Source organism: Ambystoma mexicanum, chromosome 11, assembly GCF_040938575.1.
Source record: "Ambystoma mexicanum isolate Mex_15411 chromosome 11, UKY_AmexF1_1, whole genome shotgun sequence".
NCBI classification, from domain to species: domain Eukaryota; kingdom Metazoa; phylum Chordata; class Amphibia; order Caudata; family Ambystomatidae; genus Ambystoma; species Ambystoma mexicanum.
Window position 1 is genome coordinate 1,387,401,338 of NC_090934.1, and position 17,125 is coordinate 1,387,418,462.

The 17,125-nt window shown below is 47.3% G+C and overlaps 1 protein-coding gene across 3 annotated transcripts in view; it reads right to left on the bottom strand.

Annotated features, from left to right (window-relative positions):
- The window catches only part of LOC138504470 (lamin-B3-like), a 368,818-nt gene that overhangs the window by 239,904 nt on the left and 111,789 nt on the right, over positions 1-17,125 (bottom strand). For all 3 annotated transcript variants that reach the window (XM_069624996.1, XM_069624994.1, XM_069624995.1), the window contains exons 5-6: positions 16,064-16,189; positions 13,096-13,316 (exon numbers count right to left, since the gene is read on the bottom strand). In XM_069624996.1, the coding sequence (XP_069481097.1) occupies positions 13,096-13,316; positions 16,064-16,189 (347 nt within the window). The remainder of the gene's footprint in view (positions 1-13,095; positions 13,317-16,063; positions 16,190-17,125) is intronic.

Sequence of the window (17,125 nt, forward strand, 5' to 3'; positions counted from 1 at the left end):
GCCATAATGATAATGTTCTTTATTGTTCCTTTCATAATCACTTATGCTGCTTGATCCGTGCAGCCTGGTGATAAAGTTGCCCGCCTGAAATTTGCAAAAGGCTTTACTGTGTTAGTATTGGTCAGTACTCAAGCCTCACGAACCAAATAATCACCAATTGCATAGGCAAAGACCTCCCAGCCCTTTCTTACTGAGGGGCATTTCAATGTAGGCAATACTGGGAATTCACTGTTCAAGTTGTGGGTATGCTTGGGCCAAGTACTCTACAAAAACAAGGAAGGAACAAGTTACTTACCTGTAACTGTTGTTCTCCAGCATGGGTCTGGCATGGATTCACATGCTCATGAATATTCCCCGTCGTCAGGCTGGGAATCCTCGGTAAAGAAAAAACCAGTATCAGTTTCGTTTCTGATCTGTCTTTCGTAGTAGTAACCAATCACTGGTCTCTGCGTCATACTGACCACAGCCAATGACTGCCCTCTACCTAAGCACCGCCTCTGGCAGCCATCTTCAGATTTGGAAGCACGTGAAGTGACAGTATGACCAAGTGAAGAGCCGCAGAGGGGTAGGCGGGAGGGTTCGCATGTGAATCCATGCCAGACCCATGCTGGAGAACAACAGTTACAGGTAAGTAACTTGTTCCTTCTCCAGCATGGGGTCTGGCATGGATTCACATGCTCATGAATAAAGAATACATAGCAGTACACACATGCACAACCACGGGAGGTGGCAAAGGCTCAACATTAAGCATCACATCAAACTCAACATTAAGCATCGTACCTCCTCACCACGCTCACCTTAGGCGAACAGGTTGCGCAGCACTGCTTGGCCGACCCTGGACTCCTCCCTGGAATCCCGATCGACGCAGTAGAATTTCGTGAAGGTGTGCGTCGACCTCCACGTAGCAGCCCTACATATGTCCAGCAGGGGCACACCAGAAAGGAACGCCGTGGTAGCTGCGATCGCTCTGGTGGAATGGGCTCTCGGACGGCCAGGCAGCGGTCGGTTTGCCAACCGATGACAGTACATGATACAGCCGGAGAGCCATCTGGAAATGGAAGCCTTCGAGAGAGCCTTCCCCTGATTGACAGGTCCAAAGTTCACAAAGAGTTGTGACGTCTTCCGAAAACACTTTGTGCGGTCCACGTAGAACTTCAGCGCTCTAGCCACATCCAGCGAGTGCAAAGTCCTCTCAGCCGGCGACGGGAAGAACACAGGCAACACCAAGGGTTCGTTGAGATGGAAGTCCGACAGCACCTTGGGCATGAAGGAGGGGTGCGTCCTGAGCACTACCCTTGTGTCGTGAAAAGTCAAGTACGGGGCCTTGCAGGAAAGGGCCTGGATCTCTCCCACCCGTCGTGCGGAGGTGATGGCCACAAGAAACGCTGTTTTCCACGACAGAAACTTCAACGGGGCCGAGTGCAGAGGCTCGAACGGAGGTCCCATGAGCTTGGTCAGCACCACGTTGAGCTCCCACGCCGGGGACGGAGCCTTCACCGGCGGGAACGATCTGAACAGTCCCTTCATGAACTCTTTCACCAGACGATGAGACCACAAGGACGTCCGCCCCGTGGTTCTGGTGTATCGGGAGATCGCAGCAAGATGAATCTTGATGGACGCGTGTGCCAGACCAGCTTTGGCCAGCGTCAGCAGGTACGGCAGTACCTGAGGAGCCGTAATCCGTAGAGGGTTAATCTTCTGTGCGTGGCACCAGACAGAGAACCTCTTCCATTTGTGTCCGTAGCATTTAAGAGTCGAGGACGCCCTGGCCTTTGCAAGAACCTCTCTGCAGTCGGCCGGTATGTCGTATCCTCCAAACTCTAGCACTGCAGGAGCCAGGCCTGCAAGTTCAGCGATTTCGGGTCGTGGTGGAGGATGGCGCCTCCTTCCCTGGAGAGTAGATCCATGTCCACCGGCAGCTTGATTGGCGGGGACGCTGACAAGTCCAGAAGGTCCGGGAACCATATCTGCCCCGGCCACGCAGGTGCGACGAGGATCATCCTGCACCGTGACCTCTTGAGCTGGTTGACGAGCCGGATTAGCAGTGGCAAAGGAGGGAACGCGTAGAGGAACAGGCCCTCCCAGGGGAATGAGAAAGCATCGCCCATGCTCCTCGCCTGGGGAAACCTGCTGGCGAACCTCCGGCACTTGGAGTTCGTCGCCGTCGCGAACAGGTCGATCTGGGGTGTGCCCCACCGTCGGAAGAGGCGATCCACTAGATCCTGCCGTAGTTCCCACTCGTGGCACGAGCGCAGCTCCCTGCTGAGTGAGTCGGCGATGGTGTTTTTTATCCCTGCCAGATGAAACGGCACCAGAAACATCCTTTGGGCGACGGCCCAATGCCACAGGTCCTGCGCCTCCTTGGACAGTGCTGGGGACCTGGTTCCGCCTGGTTTCCTGATGTAAAACATGGTGGTGGTGTTGTCGGTGAAGATCCTCACCACCTTGCCCTTGAGGGACGGAAGGAAGGACCTGAGGGCCCAGAACACTGCACGGAGCTCCAGGATGTTGATATGGAGGGACTTCTCCGTCGGGAGCCAAAGGCCTCTCGCGTGCAGATTTTCGGTGTGCGCTCCCCACCCTTCCAGGGAGGCATCCGTGGTCACTCTCCTGGTGGTCTGGGGTCTGGAAGTCCATGCCCGCCGTCAGATGCGCGCGGGTGCCCCACCACCGGACCGCTCGGTCCTCTCCTCGAAGCCGCCCGTCGTTTGGATCCAGCGCGCGTCCAGGAACTCCTGCAACGGGCGCATCCGGAGCCTGCACATGGGAATGAGGTAGATGCAAGAAGACATCATTCCGAGGAGGGACTTGATGGACCTCACCTTGGCCGCGTCGGAAGCCAACATCCGCTGTACCTTGCCCAGGATGGACCTGGTCCTTTCCTCCGACGGGGAGGCCAGAAGGGACACTGTCGAGCTTCGCTCCCAGAAACAGTGCGTTTTGCGCGGGTACCAGGTGGGACTTTGCGTAGTTCACGGAGAATCCCAGGTCCGTGAGAAGTTGGACGGTCCTTGCCGTGTGCTCCACGGCGAGCTCCCTCGTCTTGGCTCGGATGAGCCAGTCGTCCAGGTAGGGGTAGACGTGGATCCCCTCGCGGCGCAGCTGCGCCGCCACCGGTGCAAGGCACTTGGTGAATATCCTGGGTGCCGACCGTAGTCCGAAGGGGAGGGCTTTGAACTGGTAGTGACGCCCTTAGACCACAAACCTGAGGAATTTTCGGTGCCCCTTTAGGATGGGAATATGGAAGTAGGCATCCTCCAAATCCAACGACGACAGGAAGTCTCCTTCCTCCAGCTGACCCAGGACGTGCTGGAGGGTGACCATCCGGAACTTCTGCGCCTTGATGAATTTGTTCAGACGTCGCAGGTCTAGGATGGGGCGCCATCCTCCCGTCTTCTTCTTCACGAGGAAGTATCTCGAGTAAACTCCGGAGCCCCGAAGCCTCTTTGGGACGAGTTCGATGGCGCCCTTCCTGAGCATCGCCCTTACCTCCAGGAGAAGCTGAGGGACGTGAAGCTTTTTCCTGGCCACGGGGGGACGCGCGGGCACCTTCTTTGAAACTCGAGCGCGTGGCCCCGGGCTAAGGCATCCAGCACCCAACGGTCGGTGGAGATGGACTCCCACACGCTGACGAAGCTCGCCAGCCGGCCTCCAACCGGGGTGCATCGGTGGGGGCCCGACCCCACGGTCGGTTCAATCCTGTTTCGACGAGGCTTTGCCGCCTTGACCTCCTTGGCGACGACGGCGGGGTCCGCCAGACTTGCCTCGTCCTCTGTAGGCCTCCTGAGACGACGAGCGGGCCGCTTGACGGTAGGTGGAGAAACCGCCGCCGGAACCTTTGGAGGCGCCCTTGCCTCCGCTGCTCCGAAAGGGCGTCCGTCGTTGCTGCAGAACCCCAAGGGCCCGGGCCGTCTCAGTGTCCGCTTTAATGGCCTGAAGGGAATCGTCCACTGTTTTCCCAAACAGGTTGTTCCCATCGAACGGTATGTCCAGGACTCTGGTCTGTACGTCTTGACGGAAGTCCGTAGCCTTGAGCCATCCACGCCGCCTAAGGCACACGCCGTTGCCCAACTGGCGAAACCCAGTGTCGGCGATGTCCATCGCAATAGTGATGGCGTGGTCCGACGCCACCTCACCTTCCTGTAGGATCTCCAGGGCATCCGCCCTCTTGTCGTCCGGTAGGAAGTCCAGCAGGGAAGCCAGTTTGTACCATAGCTCCCTGTCGTAGCGGGCCACGATAGCCAAGGCGTTGGCCGCTTTAATAGTCGTCGCTGCAGACGAGATGACCCTGCGTCCCATAGAGTCCAATTTCTTTCCCTCGCCGTCCGGTGGGGAAGTCGATGTGGAGGCCGCACCCCCCCCCCGCTTTCTTCCTGGCCGCCGCGGAGACGACGGAGTCCGGGGTAGGCTGCGCCCGGAGGCACGCCCTTCCTCTTACCCGACCCAGAGCGTTGGCTCGTGGCTGAAGGTGCCGGGGAGGGTTGCGCCCTGCCTGGCGCCCGTAGAGCCCGACCGTTCGGCGCTCCCGGTGCCAGCGGACTCGCGGTGCTTGGCCTTGTGTTGGACCCCCGTCGCCGGGGCGTCCTCAAAGGTCTTAGAAGACCGCTCGGATTTCTTCCTCTTCTTCTCGCCTGACGGGCTCTTCCCTTCCAGCCAGTTGGCGAGATGTTGATGGCGGTCCTTCATGGTCCGCTCCGACATATTGCCGCAAAACGCACAGTCCTTCTCCACGTGCGTCTTGTCCTCATGTAAGCAGTAGAGACAAAAAGGATTGTTCGTCCTCCTTAAAGACGTTCTGCAGCTGGCATCCAGGGCAGACCATGAACAGCTTTCCGGGCGTCGAGCTTCCCTTCTCCTGGGCCATGTCCGGGCCTGAGAAGCTTCTGGAGTCCTCCAAAAGCGTAGCTCGACGAAATCTTCACCCTTGAGGGGCGCAGACGAATCCGACACGGGTCCCCGTTGATCGGATGGAGAGTCGGTGGAGCTTGAGGCTCTTTTGACCGGAAAAACGAAGTTTTTGAGCAAAAAACGTGAAAAAATAGCACTAACGCTCGAGAGCAATAGCACGAGGATCCCAACACATGAACGTGCGGTAAAAATCTGAAGATGGCTGCCAGAGGCGGTGCTTAGGTAGAGGGCAGTCATTGGCTGTGGTCAGTATGACGCAGAGACCAGTGATTGGTTACTACTACGAAAGACAGATCAGAAACGAAACTGATACTGGTTTTTTCTTTACCGAGGATTCCCAGCCTGACGACGGGGAATATTCATGAGCATGTGAATCCATGCCAGACCCCATGCTGGAGAATGTGTGAAACGCCTCTTTCCAGGAGACAACCTGCCGGCTCACCTTCTGCAATCTAGGCTCGCTCCCTTGCCAACCCTCATGGGAATACAATAATCTATGACCAGAGCTAAAAACGCCCAACCCACAGGAATACCTTATTTATATAACTCTTGTTGTACAAGTCAATAGTGTAGGTTATTCACCAGAACCCTTTACCTCGAAGACCGAATATGCCCTAAAGATAGAAGAGGGACTTCTACCTCTGCTCCTGTCCCTACTCACTTGAACAGTACTAATCAATATTTCAAAACTACTACATAACACTTCACCAATCCCCTCCCTGACACCCAAAGTTGCTGTCGTACTGGATCAATACTTCCTTCCGTGCTGTGCTAGCGCCGCTGCCGGCTCCCAGTCAAGGCGCTCGCCTCCCTGTCCTGCCTCGACAACTCGATCTTGGGCAGGATGATTTCCAAGGGGCTCCTGATGACCTTTAAACAGGCACGCGTGTTCCCGCCTCTCTAAATATGAGAGAGTCCTTCCTGCAGCCTCTCAGGTTCGGCGGCAATACAGTCGACTTGATGCCGGGCTGACGCAGCCAACCATCCTCTGCTACCAATTTGTTGGTACAAACTCCCAGGTAGACTAGAAGGACACTAGGGGTTTGCAGACTCTTGGCAGGCCCAACACCTTCCCCCAAAAAGGAACATAGAGCAAGTTCAAACTGCAGTTGATTACAGCCGAAACCAATAGGGATCAGTACAAGGACAAAGAATAAGAGGACCACTCAGCGTCTCCTGGCTCGCAGGCCAGTTTTGTCCTAAAATTGCATCATAATGACATCACAACCAGGGCCCCTCTCCAGGCCTACTGGATTGGTGGTCAGGAGCCTAATAACCTATATAGTAACCTATATGTGTTTTTCTACTGACTCTCGCATGTCAAGTGGCTGGCATCCTCAAATTACCATCTGTAACAATGTTGCAGTATGAGGGTCTTACCAGTGGTTCTTGCCCATTGCTACCTGCCCCTAGGATACTGAACTGTGGTTGGCTAGATCAGACATCCCCAGGCCCGGGATCCGCAATGGTTCTCAGCTCTTGTTGTACCAAGTATGACTATGTGTCTGCATTGCAACTTGCGTGTACCACCTTAGACTAGGAGTCCTCGTTCATCTTGTGCAACACTAGTCTCACATTGTAGGCTCTTTGTTGCAATCTTCTGTCTAGCGGCGCAAGATCAACTCCCTTTGCCAGCGCTGGTTTCTGTTTATTGTCTGAGTCAGCCGGGTCACGTGTTCAGAGACCATGATTTGGAGCTCTGAATTATGAAGAATTATTCGCATTTATTGCAACTGGTGCTGTTGTTCAGGGAATAGAATGTCAATATCGGGTGGCCTTGGCAGCAGGTCCGATCTCTCACGTTTGCTCTTGTCCAGCCTGAATTCAATCTAGACCGATATACTCTGCACTGGGTATTAGGCATTTCAAAAAGATTGTGGTAATTTCGTTTGAGGTGCAGAGGAGAAGATGGCCAACCCTGACATATGGGTTGCGACAAATGGAACAAAACTAGCAAAGTTCCCAAATAGGGGAACTCCCGTCCCCTGCACCCTACCTTAGGCTCAGGTAAATAAACCAAACTTTTGGGAAGCAAGCTAGCTCAAACACATGGGGAGCAGTTTCAACCTTTAAGTAAATTACAGTTCTCCTTTATTTTTTATTACCATCTGTTTTCAAGAAAACAATTTAGTATTTAAATACAAAACATTGTATTCTTATGGCCCAGCGCATTTCAAGATATTCACTCTCCATTAGGGGCATGAGTCAAATAAATTCTACAAAAAATATCAAATGATAAATTTAGACATAATGTACAATATAATTCAATTTCATAGTGTCATATAATCCAAACGTCAATATGCATAATCTTGCTGTAATCATCTGACAAGTTCTATAGTTTTGATATCTGAATGTTCAATAGTAGTTATTAATTCTATGGTAATCAAAGTTCAGCTGTGTCATGAATCAATATGGCAGTAATGTTCTCAATACCTTTATAGGCCGAGAAGATAAACTACATGGTTGTTCGTTTATAGCTAAATATGAGGATACAAAAAGGTACCTAGTTGTCAAGAGGTGATCATCATCACTGCGTGATAAGCAATGACAGGATTAAGTTCACTCTGGAACTAGGCACACCAGAAATCAATTTCCTAGATGTGGCCATTAACTACACGTGGACAGAACTACTTACAAATACCTACAGAAAGCCCACAGACATTCATGACAGTCTACATTACAACAGTTTCCACCCGAAACACTTGAAGGAAAATGTACCCTTCAGTGTTGGATATGATTCTTTTAAGTCTCAGAAATTGGCTGAACATCTACAAAAGGAATATGAAAATATGGGAACTAGATTCTACGAGAGGGGTTTCCCGGACGACATCTTGGAAAAGGCAATATCAAGTACAAATGGGAAAAAAAAAGAAAAAAAACCCCCACAATATCAGATTTATCCATTCTCTGAAATGTTCCTCTCAGAGTTATCAGAAAATCAAACAAAAACTGGGACCTGATCAAACGAGACCCAAATTTACATCGCCATTTTCCGGAACCACCCATGCTGGCATGCAAGAGGAAGAAATCTTAGGGCCACACTTATCAGGGCAGAAAAAACAAAAAACCTGTACAGACAGTACCGTGGAAATGCAAATGTGGTACGTTTGCTTGCCTAAACTGCCAACACTGTGCCAACTTGATCAAAGGAGAATACATCAGGCATCCTAACACGGGTAGGAAGAAAACCCCTGCATGACCGCCTTTGGCAAATATGTGGGGAAACCACACGTAAAGGCAAAGAAAGCTGGACCGAACATATGACCAAGATTAGGACTGCTAATGTCAAATCACCAGTTTAGCGACATTTTAGAGACATGTCACACTATAGCACAACCGAGATGCATTATCCTAGAGGTGATGTACCTACTACCATGGTGTGGGGATTTACCCAGAAGACTAGGACAAAGGGAACTTTATTGGATACATAAGCTAAACTCAATGGCATTACTAGGACTGAATGAAGAATTATATCTGGGCCCATTCCTTTAATGGATGGCATCAATACACTGACTAGCAAAATTCACTGCAACTATTTTGACATTGCAGATCAAAGGGGGCAGAAAGTGAACTCACCTGAGGCAGCATTGACTAATAGGACACTAGGTCCATCTTTGATCTCCTGTACTGAAATACTGCCCATCGAATCCTATAATATTGAATTTGGGAAGGACCTAGGTCATGCTTAATGTTATTTGTCAGAGAGAACATAAGTGTACAGAATGTGAACTCTCCTGCGACAGCATTGACCCTTTAGATCTCATGGTCTATCCATAAGAATGACGTTGATTTGTATAACCATGGGCTCACCAGAGACAATTAAGTTGACCATTACATGAAGAATTGCTTTTCGAATGCATGTGTAGAACTTGAGCTAAGTAGAGACAGTAGTAATCGCGGATACTAACTAGCTGGTCACTACCACCATCTAAAGTCTCAGTTCACATATATTTACATTGTTTCATGAATGGGATCACTGTATTTTGAGACCTTGCACATGCATTACTATATCCTAAGAAACATGGCGGATACACTCGAAGCTTATTTTATGAATGTGAATTGATGTATTGCTATAGGTACCATGTGACATTGGAACAGATCCAGAAGGCTAGGTGCATTTACACATACTCGTTTTGCAATCAGGCTCTTTTCATAAGACTACCAACGCCGTTATTACACACGATCCACCCCTTCAATGAACAATATTGCTTAATAAGATCCATATTGAACATTAAGACTCACGCTCCCCTGCGTTGCGAGCGAGGCTAGGTTTACATTTATGACATGCATGTCGAACGTGATGACGTCACGGATGCTGTCACGCGAGTAGAACAGGCAGCCATTATGATTCTTCAGACCAATGTCTCTGTACCAGATCTAGGAATTCAGTCTTAGAGATCAGAAAATCTGAGTAAGCAACCTCTTAACTTAAGGGATGTTCACCATCATTTCATGTAATATCCCATAGGGGAACATTCCCCATTATCCATTACATGTTCTTTTTTCCACGTCTACAGATTCTATCAACACGTACTATACCCTTTTTAACACTGTACACAGTAATGCAAGGCAGCCTCATTTATAGTGCATTATATATGTTAATATTAAACTATTCTTTTTACTGTAGACCAACTGATCCTGCCATTTGGGAGATTGAAATTGGAAAGGCACCTACACATGTCGGTCTCTGGACTTCCCAAAGGTTAGCAAATTCCAGTCTTAACTGGTTAGCTTATGACCTAGTGAAGATCACCTTTTGACAACTAGGTACCTTTTGTATCCTCATTTAGCAACCAAGTACGTATTTTATCTTCTCCTAACTATAAAGGTATTGAGGTCATTAATGCCATATTGATTCATGACACAGCTGAGCTTTGATTACCACAGAATTAATAAGTACTATTGAATATTCAGATATCAAAACTGGTAGTCAGTCAAAATCTCGAAACCAAAATATCGAATACAAAAAGACCGAAAAAAAAAAATATCGAAAAAAAAATATCGAATTTTTTATTTATTTATTTATATATGTTTTTGGGGTCAGGTAAGTAAAAAAAAGGGGTAAAATAAAAAAAAAATGAAAAAAAAGAGGGGTTGGGGGGAACCCCCCCCCATTTAAAAAAAAAACACATTGAAAAAAAAATTCGATATTTTATTTTTCGGCCTTTTGTATTCGAGATTTTGGTTTTCGAGATTTTGGTTTTCGATATCACTATGAACCGTTAAATGATAAGATAAAGAACTATAATTTACTTAACGATTGTTAACTGCTGCCCATGTGTTGGGCCAGCTTACATCCTAAAAGTTTTGGCTTATTTACCAGAGTCTAAGATAGTGTGCAGGCGATGGGCGTTCCCCCATTTATGAACTTTGTTCCAGCCTGAATTCAACTCAGCTCTTGCTGAGTGTGGCGTGCTGTAATTTTCCTAAACCATCATGCTGTTCCTACAGTGTCCACGGTAGTCTACATTCTCCATAGGTTAGTCATACTTGGCTCCGTCAGGACCCATAGGTGCTCCAGCAGTTCCATAAGGTTATTTGCATACGAGCATCTGCAAGCTTTACTCAGGATCTCTTGCTTCTTGCAGTTTCTGCATTGCTGCATTCAGCCAATGGCAAAATAAAGCAATGACAGTGTGTATATGGGTCTGTCCTCCATCGCTGTCCAGTCAGTTTCAAAAAAATAGTTTCTACATGCAAAAGTTTCGACACAAAGGTATCGGGGGGGGGGGGGGGGGGGAGGGGGAGTTTCAAATGCATTTTTCTTCATGTCATGCAACAGGTTTTATTTTTTTTCGTATAGAAAAAAAAAGTTTAAAAAAGAAAAACGGGGGTTGGGAGGAACCCCCGCCTCCCCCCCCCCCCCCATTAAAAAAAAAAGAATGCATTTGAAACTTGTTTGATGCTTTTGTGTCGAAACCTTTGTATGTAGACACTTTGACTGTCAAAATATTCACTATAAACCTCCTCCATCTATAGAACTGTACGCTCGTATTCTTCATGCATTCAGGTCTGTGACCAGATGTGCTGATGGCACATGTACTTCATGTCTAACGCTGCCAAGTCATGGTGTCCCTTAATGTCAGTGACGTGACTTCTTGGCGCTTTAGTCAATACTAAATAAGGCCTCTTTAGTTGCAGCCTGGGGCTCCTCATCCAATCTGGGTAAGACTTGTACCTCATCTGGCCAGTAGGGCCAGCTGAGAGGGTACCTTTCGACATAATGGAGCACTAGGAATTGGTCCGAAATAGTATGGCCGTTTACAGTATCTCCTGGCCTTCTTCCGTGTCATGTATGAGGGAGCGAATTTGCCCTTCCCTCTTCAGTACCCAAGTCCCAGACCATTTTACTCTGGTTGTAAACTGTTGAGCTGCCTGCGCCATGCCGGCAGGACACGTTTGGTTTATTAGCAGTGGTTCTGTAGCTCTCTGATTGTATGGACTCAAGACGATGCGGCCCTCTCCATGCAGTGTCAGCCGACCCTTCTTTTCTAGGGACCATTCTGTGACGCAGCCAAGGTGATTCGGAACTACGTGTGAAACTATGCCCGTTGTCAACAAGAGGTCTTGAATGACCCTCAGAAAAAGGCATGGTTCGCTTACGGACCTCAGTTTTCTCCGGGAGGCGTGTAGCCCTCAGCCGAAGTGCTGGTAGATCTGTCTAAATGCACCCCCCTCAGGCAAAGGCCCGGTACACTACCTAGAAGATCAGACTGCCGTCCAGTAAGAGGGTCTCAAAGTCCCTCAGTACCTGACCCGATAGAGTTGCAAGACTTCAGCGAGGTTGTTGGTAGCCTTTGAGGCCTCGGGTCTTGTGCTGGTAGAAGTCGTTATGACCCCTCCCAACTGAAGAGGTCCCAGGAAAGGAGTCTCGGTGCCGGCAATATTTAGTAAATAAATTAAGTAGTAAATAAAGTCAGACTTACCTTTTCTGTCCTTGTCTTGTGTGAGAATCTTTTCAAATGTTCTGGAGTAGTCAGAATATTTCGCAACAGCGCACCAACCAGTTCTTTAATGACCTTGGCATTAGCATGCCATAGGCCGCACAATAGTCCCACCGATGAGCCCAAAGACACTCAAGGCTGAGTGTGGGGAATCACACACACGGAAGGAGCCCCCCACCCAACAAATACTTGGAGAATCCAGACGAGCACCCAACATGCACCACAGGGACACGGGCACTGAAGGCTGGGATAGTATAATGTGAAATAATGAGAAAAGCACATTTGACACGCTGATGGAAAGTATGCAGCAAAACAAACATACGGATGTGGTGTCTGTCGCCGGTTCGACGCAGAAAAACAAAAAAAGGACTGGGTGTGGGCTGAGGGGGGGGCAAGGACAAACGTGTGTGATCACGCCCACTGCCGCACATCTGCGTGTCCAAATTAACCCTTAAGGGGGGAGGGGATGGGGTGCAATTTTTTGCAGTGCAAAAGGCTCTGGTCCAGTCTCTGTATGGGAACACCCATAAAGTATGGAGCAAAGGGGACAGAGTAAAATCAACATGATGCAGGTCACACTAGGAGCAGAAAAAGGGAAACAGTTTAACCCTTTCAGGCAGGACTTATTTCCTGTGGTGAATAGGCTGTATATAGATATCCTCAGGGCAATGAAAGTGTCACCAGACTAAAGAAAATACTACAAAGCAAAAGGCTTGCCAACAATCTAACTTGGCAATCCATATTAGCCCAACATTTTAGCTAACAAATAAAAATATCTGGGGCTCTCGTGGGATCAGGCACTCGAACCAACTCCGGCTTGAAGTTCTCATTTAGGGAGCTTGAAAGCCATCAAATGGGAATGTTCTGGTTCAGCAGTCAGATTTTGGAATCCGCTGCATTCATCACCTTGTACCATTTCAAACTTAGTTGGAAAAAAAAAAAAAAGTTCGTCTGTGGCCAAGTTGGTTTTAAAATTCATTCTGTCCTGCATGATTTACACCTGAATATACTGTAGCACAGGCCTTTTTTCGTTGCGCATTTGCAATCATGTTTTGTACAGCGCTCAAGCAAACCACAAACGTGATACAAGTACTTGCACCTAAATTGGTCAAAAAGGAAATTAGCTGAAGTTTCTTCATGCAAATGGATTTCCAAAGCAATGTTTTCACCAGCAATATTGTGGTCAACAATAAGTGCCAAGCTGATGGGAAGGTTAAAGGTCTTCAATTGAAATGTCTCCTACCTCTGTTCTTCCCCTTCTAACATCTTTCGATAGGCATGTATTTCCATGTCTAAGGCAAGTTTCACATCCAGAAGCTGCTCGTATTCCTCCAAATGTGCTTGCAATTTCTGCCGCATGTCAGATACCTCTCTGTCTTTATCGTTCAATCGTCTACGATTCATGTCACGCTCAACCTCCAAAGCCTCTTTTAATTCCTTCACTTGATTTTCCAAAGAAGAGTTCTGGGGTCCCAAAAAGAGTGAGAAAGTTGAGAAACACTGTTACGCTAAAGCAAGATAAGCAATGACAATCATTTAAAAAAATAATAAAATTTAAAAAAAAAAACACATCCAGGCCAGTTTCGAAACTACACATTTATATTCAAGGTATTTATTTTATAAGGCTATGGAATACAAATCGTCGAGAAATCAGTGTGTACACTCGTGGTATTCATTTTTCTTAATTTCATGCAATATAAGCTCTCCAAAGGGCTTTGGGAGAAAGGTGACGGGGGCGGATGGGGTATTAAGTGGCGCATTAGCGGAGGAGGAGGTAGAATGCCAAGGAACGGATTGTCTGGACTGTCAATTTTAAGAGATGTTATGTAGAAAACAGAATACCAAAATCAGATTAATGGACTAAAACAGAACAGGAACATGATTACAGTTCAAGCTATTCTTCCAAGTCTCCCTCCATGCCTTCGTCACCCTTCAGTACTTAAAGTTTGCTCCAATATACACCATTTAGCAGACATAACTTTAGTATGGTTATGCTCAATGTAGTTATTTTTATTTGCTTCCTGAAATTTGATGGAAAGATGGACGCTTCATTCTATCAGACTAAAATGGAAGCCGCCACAGATGGTTGAACATTTGTTTACTTAACAGTTATACATTCAATACACAATTTTTGGCAAAGTAAAATATCAAATGTTTTCATGGATGTGCAAATAAGACAAGGAAACCATCTATAATTTAAAGCGTTTGTTTAATCATGGATGCTGAAAACATCAGGTCTTTTGGGCTGGAAAGTCATTTTCCAAATCTCCATTAATCATTTTGTGTGGAAACTTTTCATATTCAGGAATCATCTACTGTGATTTTGACACGTGATGGATTCCACTCCCTTTAGTTGCCACTCACAAAAGCAAAGTAAAGAAACCGAAAGACAGCCATGGCTATACATCGGAAACTAGCAATCACCTGATACCGATAAGTCTTCTCTGTATAAAGAATGCAGCTTATGGTAACGCATCCCCTTGATGGCCACTGTACAGTATGTCAGACCTCTACCCAGCAACTTTCAATAACTAGTTTTAAAGTATTTTTAGCATACTTCTAGACATTCTTACTTTTCCTACAGCTGATACTTCACTTGTTGGTCATTTTGTATCTCCATCACTTGTGACAAAATCATTAGTTCATAGGAAGAAGACAATATGGTCACAACCTCCGTTAACGAGGGAGTCGTTACAAGATACTGTAACTACCCCATTCCCTGGCCTTTCCTCCCCACTTCCCTGCCAGACTGGAGTCATGCTCCATTCTGGCGTACCTCCCGCCAGCCACAGAAATGGAAAAGGGAAGTAGTCCTTTTCCTTGTGGCAGCAGCCATCCATTTTTCATTCTCAGGAAATTGGCGTCACATAATACGTGCAAGCCATTTGCATTCCAGATAAACGCTGGCGTGCAAATGGCTTTCACCCCCATGCGTCAGCGCCATGTCTGCCCGCCGATGCGGGGGTGAAAGCCATATTATTAGTGGCAAAATGTACCTGTTCAAGAGACTAGTGAGATGAGAATGATTTTACCAAATTTTTGGGCTGATGTGCAGCTTTTTGGATTTGTGGCCAAAGGTGCTCCTGGTCGTGTAAACAAACACTAGAATGTACATGTTCTCATGGTTCAATCACAAGCTTGATTCACCTTCATCCAGAAGAAATGAATCCCAGGCCCTTGATCATTCTGGCACTGGAACCACTCTCCAGACTCGGTTGGAGTGGGCTAAGATGTGCTCATTAGGAACTGGTATTGGTAGAGCGCAATCAATCAACTGAGCCAAGAAGGAGTGACAATAGCAAGGGAATAGGTAGGATCCCATACAATAGGTTTCTAAGGGTAAAGAGCAATTTTGTGGGTTGAGATCAGAGAATAACAATTTGCACCTTTTTAGGGTGGTGCAGTTTCTTCCTTCCATTTCTCAAAATCACTTGAGAATCTGGTTTCTGCTACACAATGTAAAGTTCAATTGGTTGCCGTGAAGGATGCAGAGAGTCCACATGATGCAATAAAGTGGCCTTTTAATTTCCCTTTCCAGATTCCTACTGGGGAATGGGATGTTTTTGAATAGATTAGATCTATGAGAATTAATGCAGCCCAATGCTTGATCAATGTAGATTACATGTAGGGACTGCAGTGGAACACAATATTGTGTTGTACAGAGGAAACAGTGATGGTGTGGGAAGGAGGCAGGGCAACCCATGTGCTTGGATGAAGTGTAATGGCCAATAGTCGACAAAGCACTTCTCAATGATCCTGAAATACATTACAATTTATTTGTTTGGGTGGAGCTGCGTTACAAAGATCACACACAGTGAAGTTCTCAGGGCTTACTAGCGCTCCTATTGGGCATGTGTGGAGCTTCTAGATATTTTAGAGCTCACCTTAGCTCAAATCCAAATTTCATGTTTGCTACTACAAGATTTCCAACTTCTGCTTTCTTTGGTCACACTTCTCCTCCCCCCCCCCCCCCTCCTAGTCCCCTCAGATCAGCTATCAGTTACCCTTGACTTAACTTCCACTGCATCTCTCTTCATTCAAACCATGAGAAGAACCCAAACCATACCGTCAGGGGAGGGCTCTACAAATTCAAAAGAAACAGATTTACCCCCTTCAATTGTCATATTTAGTCCCCACCATTATCAGAATCACTCGGGTCTACTCCCCACAACCCTATTCCAAGGGATCAGAATACACAAGACAGATCTTACCCGCCTTTGGTGGTCATTAAGTTGGGTTGTCAAAGACTCAATCCTGGACTGCACGGAAGTCATCTCCTCCATGGCAGCAGATGCAAAATCACTGTTTCTTGCAGCTGTAACTTGGGCATTCTCCAACTGGAAAAAGTGCATAATAACAGTTACTGATCTGTTCAATGGCAGGCAGGACTAACATTACTATTTCCTCAAACGTTTCTTCGAGACCCACGCTAGGAACAAGGGCTTCCTCCAGGTAGTCTTGCACACGCCTGTCGTCTCCAAGGCTTCATCAGGACTGTTTGAGAAATGTGGTTACAAAAAGAATGCTGCCACCCTCTACATTTGTGAAGACATGAATACATTCATGTAGGAAAGCTGTGCAGCTCTAGAGGATGATTACCTCGTTCTTAGGCTTGTGCAGCATGGACAGCATTCTGATCTACACCACAAACTAATACTTGCAGAAGCAGAACATTTTTCAAACAGATTGACAGACAAGCGCATTAAAAAAGGAGGAAACTAATCGCTTGACTTTTACCAGAGGCACAGGTTGCCTCTTCCATTGGCTACTGCACAAGAAGCAAAGGCACCACAAATAACCCATTTCCATTGGACTAGCCCTTGCAGCTTTGTCACTAAAAGGCTATCACCATGTCAGTACAAAGAGAATTCCGGAATGCAGGCAGCAGCATAATCCTGTAGCTCCTGGCCCTCTCTGTGTTTTGATTAGAATTGGATTATGAACTCTAAGAAGAAAATTGAAACAGCAGACAATCCTATCCCAAAGAAATCAAAACCGGCTTCTGAGATGGGGGAAACTCCCAGCACCCAGGATATTGATCCGCTGCTTCTAAAGATGGCTCAGGACCTTGGTAAAGTGGTTCAGGATGTTGGAGATGTGAAGTCTGCGATGGAAGATATGTCCGTGAAGGTTTCCCAGCTGGATTGCAGAGTTTCTGCCTTGGAAAGTGGATCAGCATTAATATCCAGTGAGATAGCGGGCAGTTTCAGGGCGTATAACAGCTTGAAAGAAGTACAGAAGGGGAGAGATAAGCACTTGGAGTTGTAATTGAA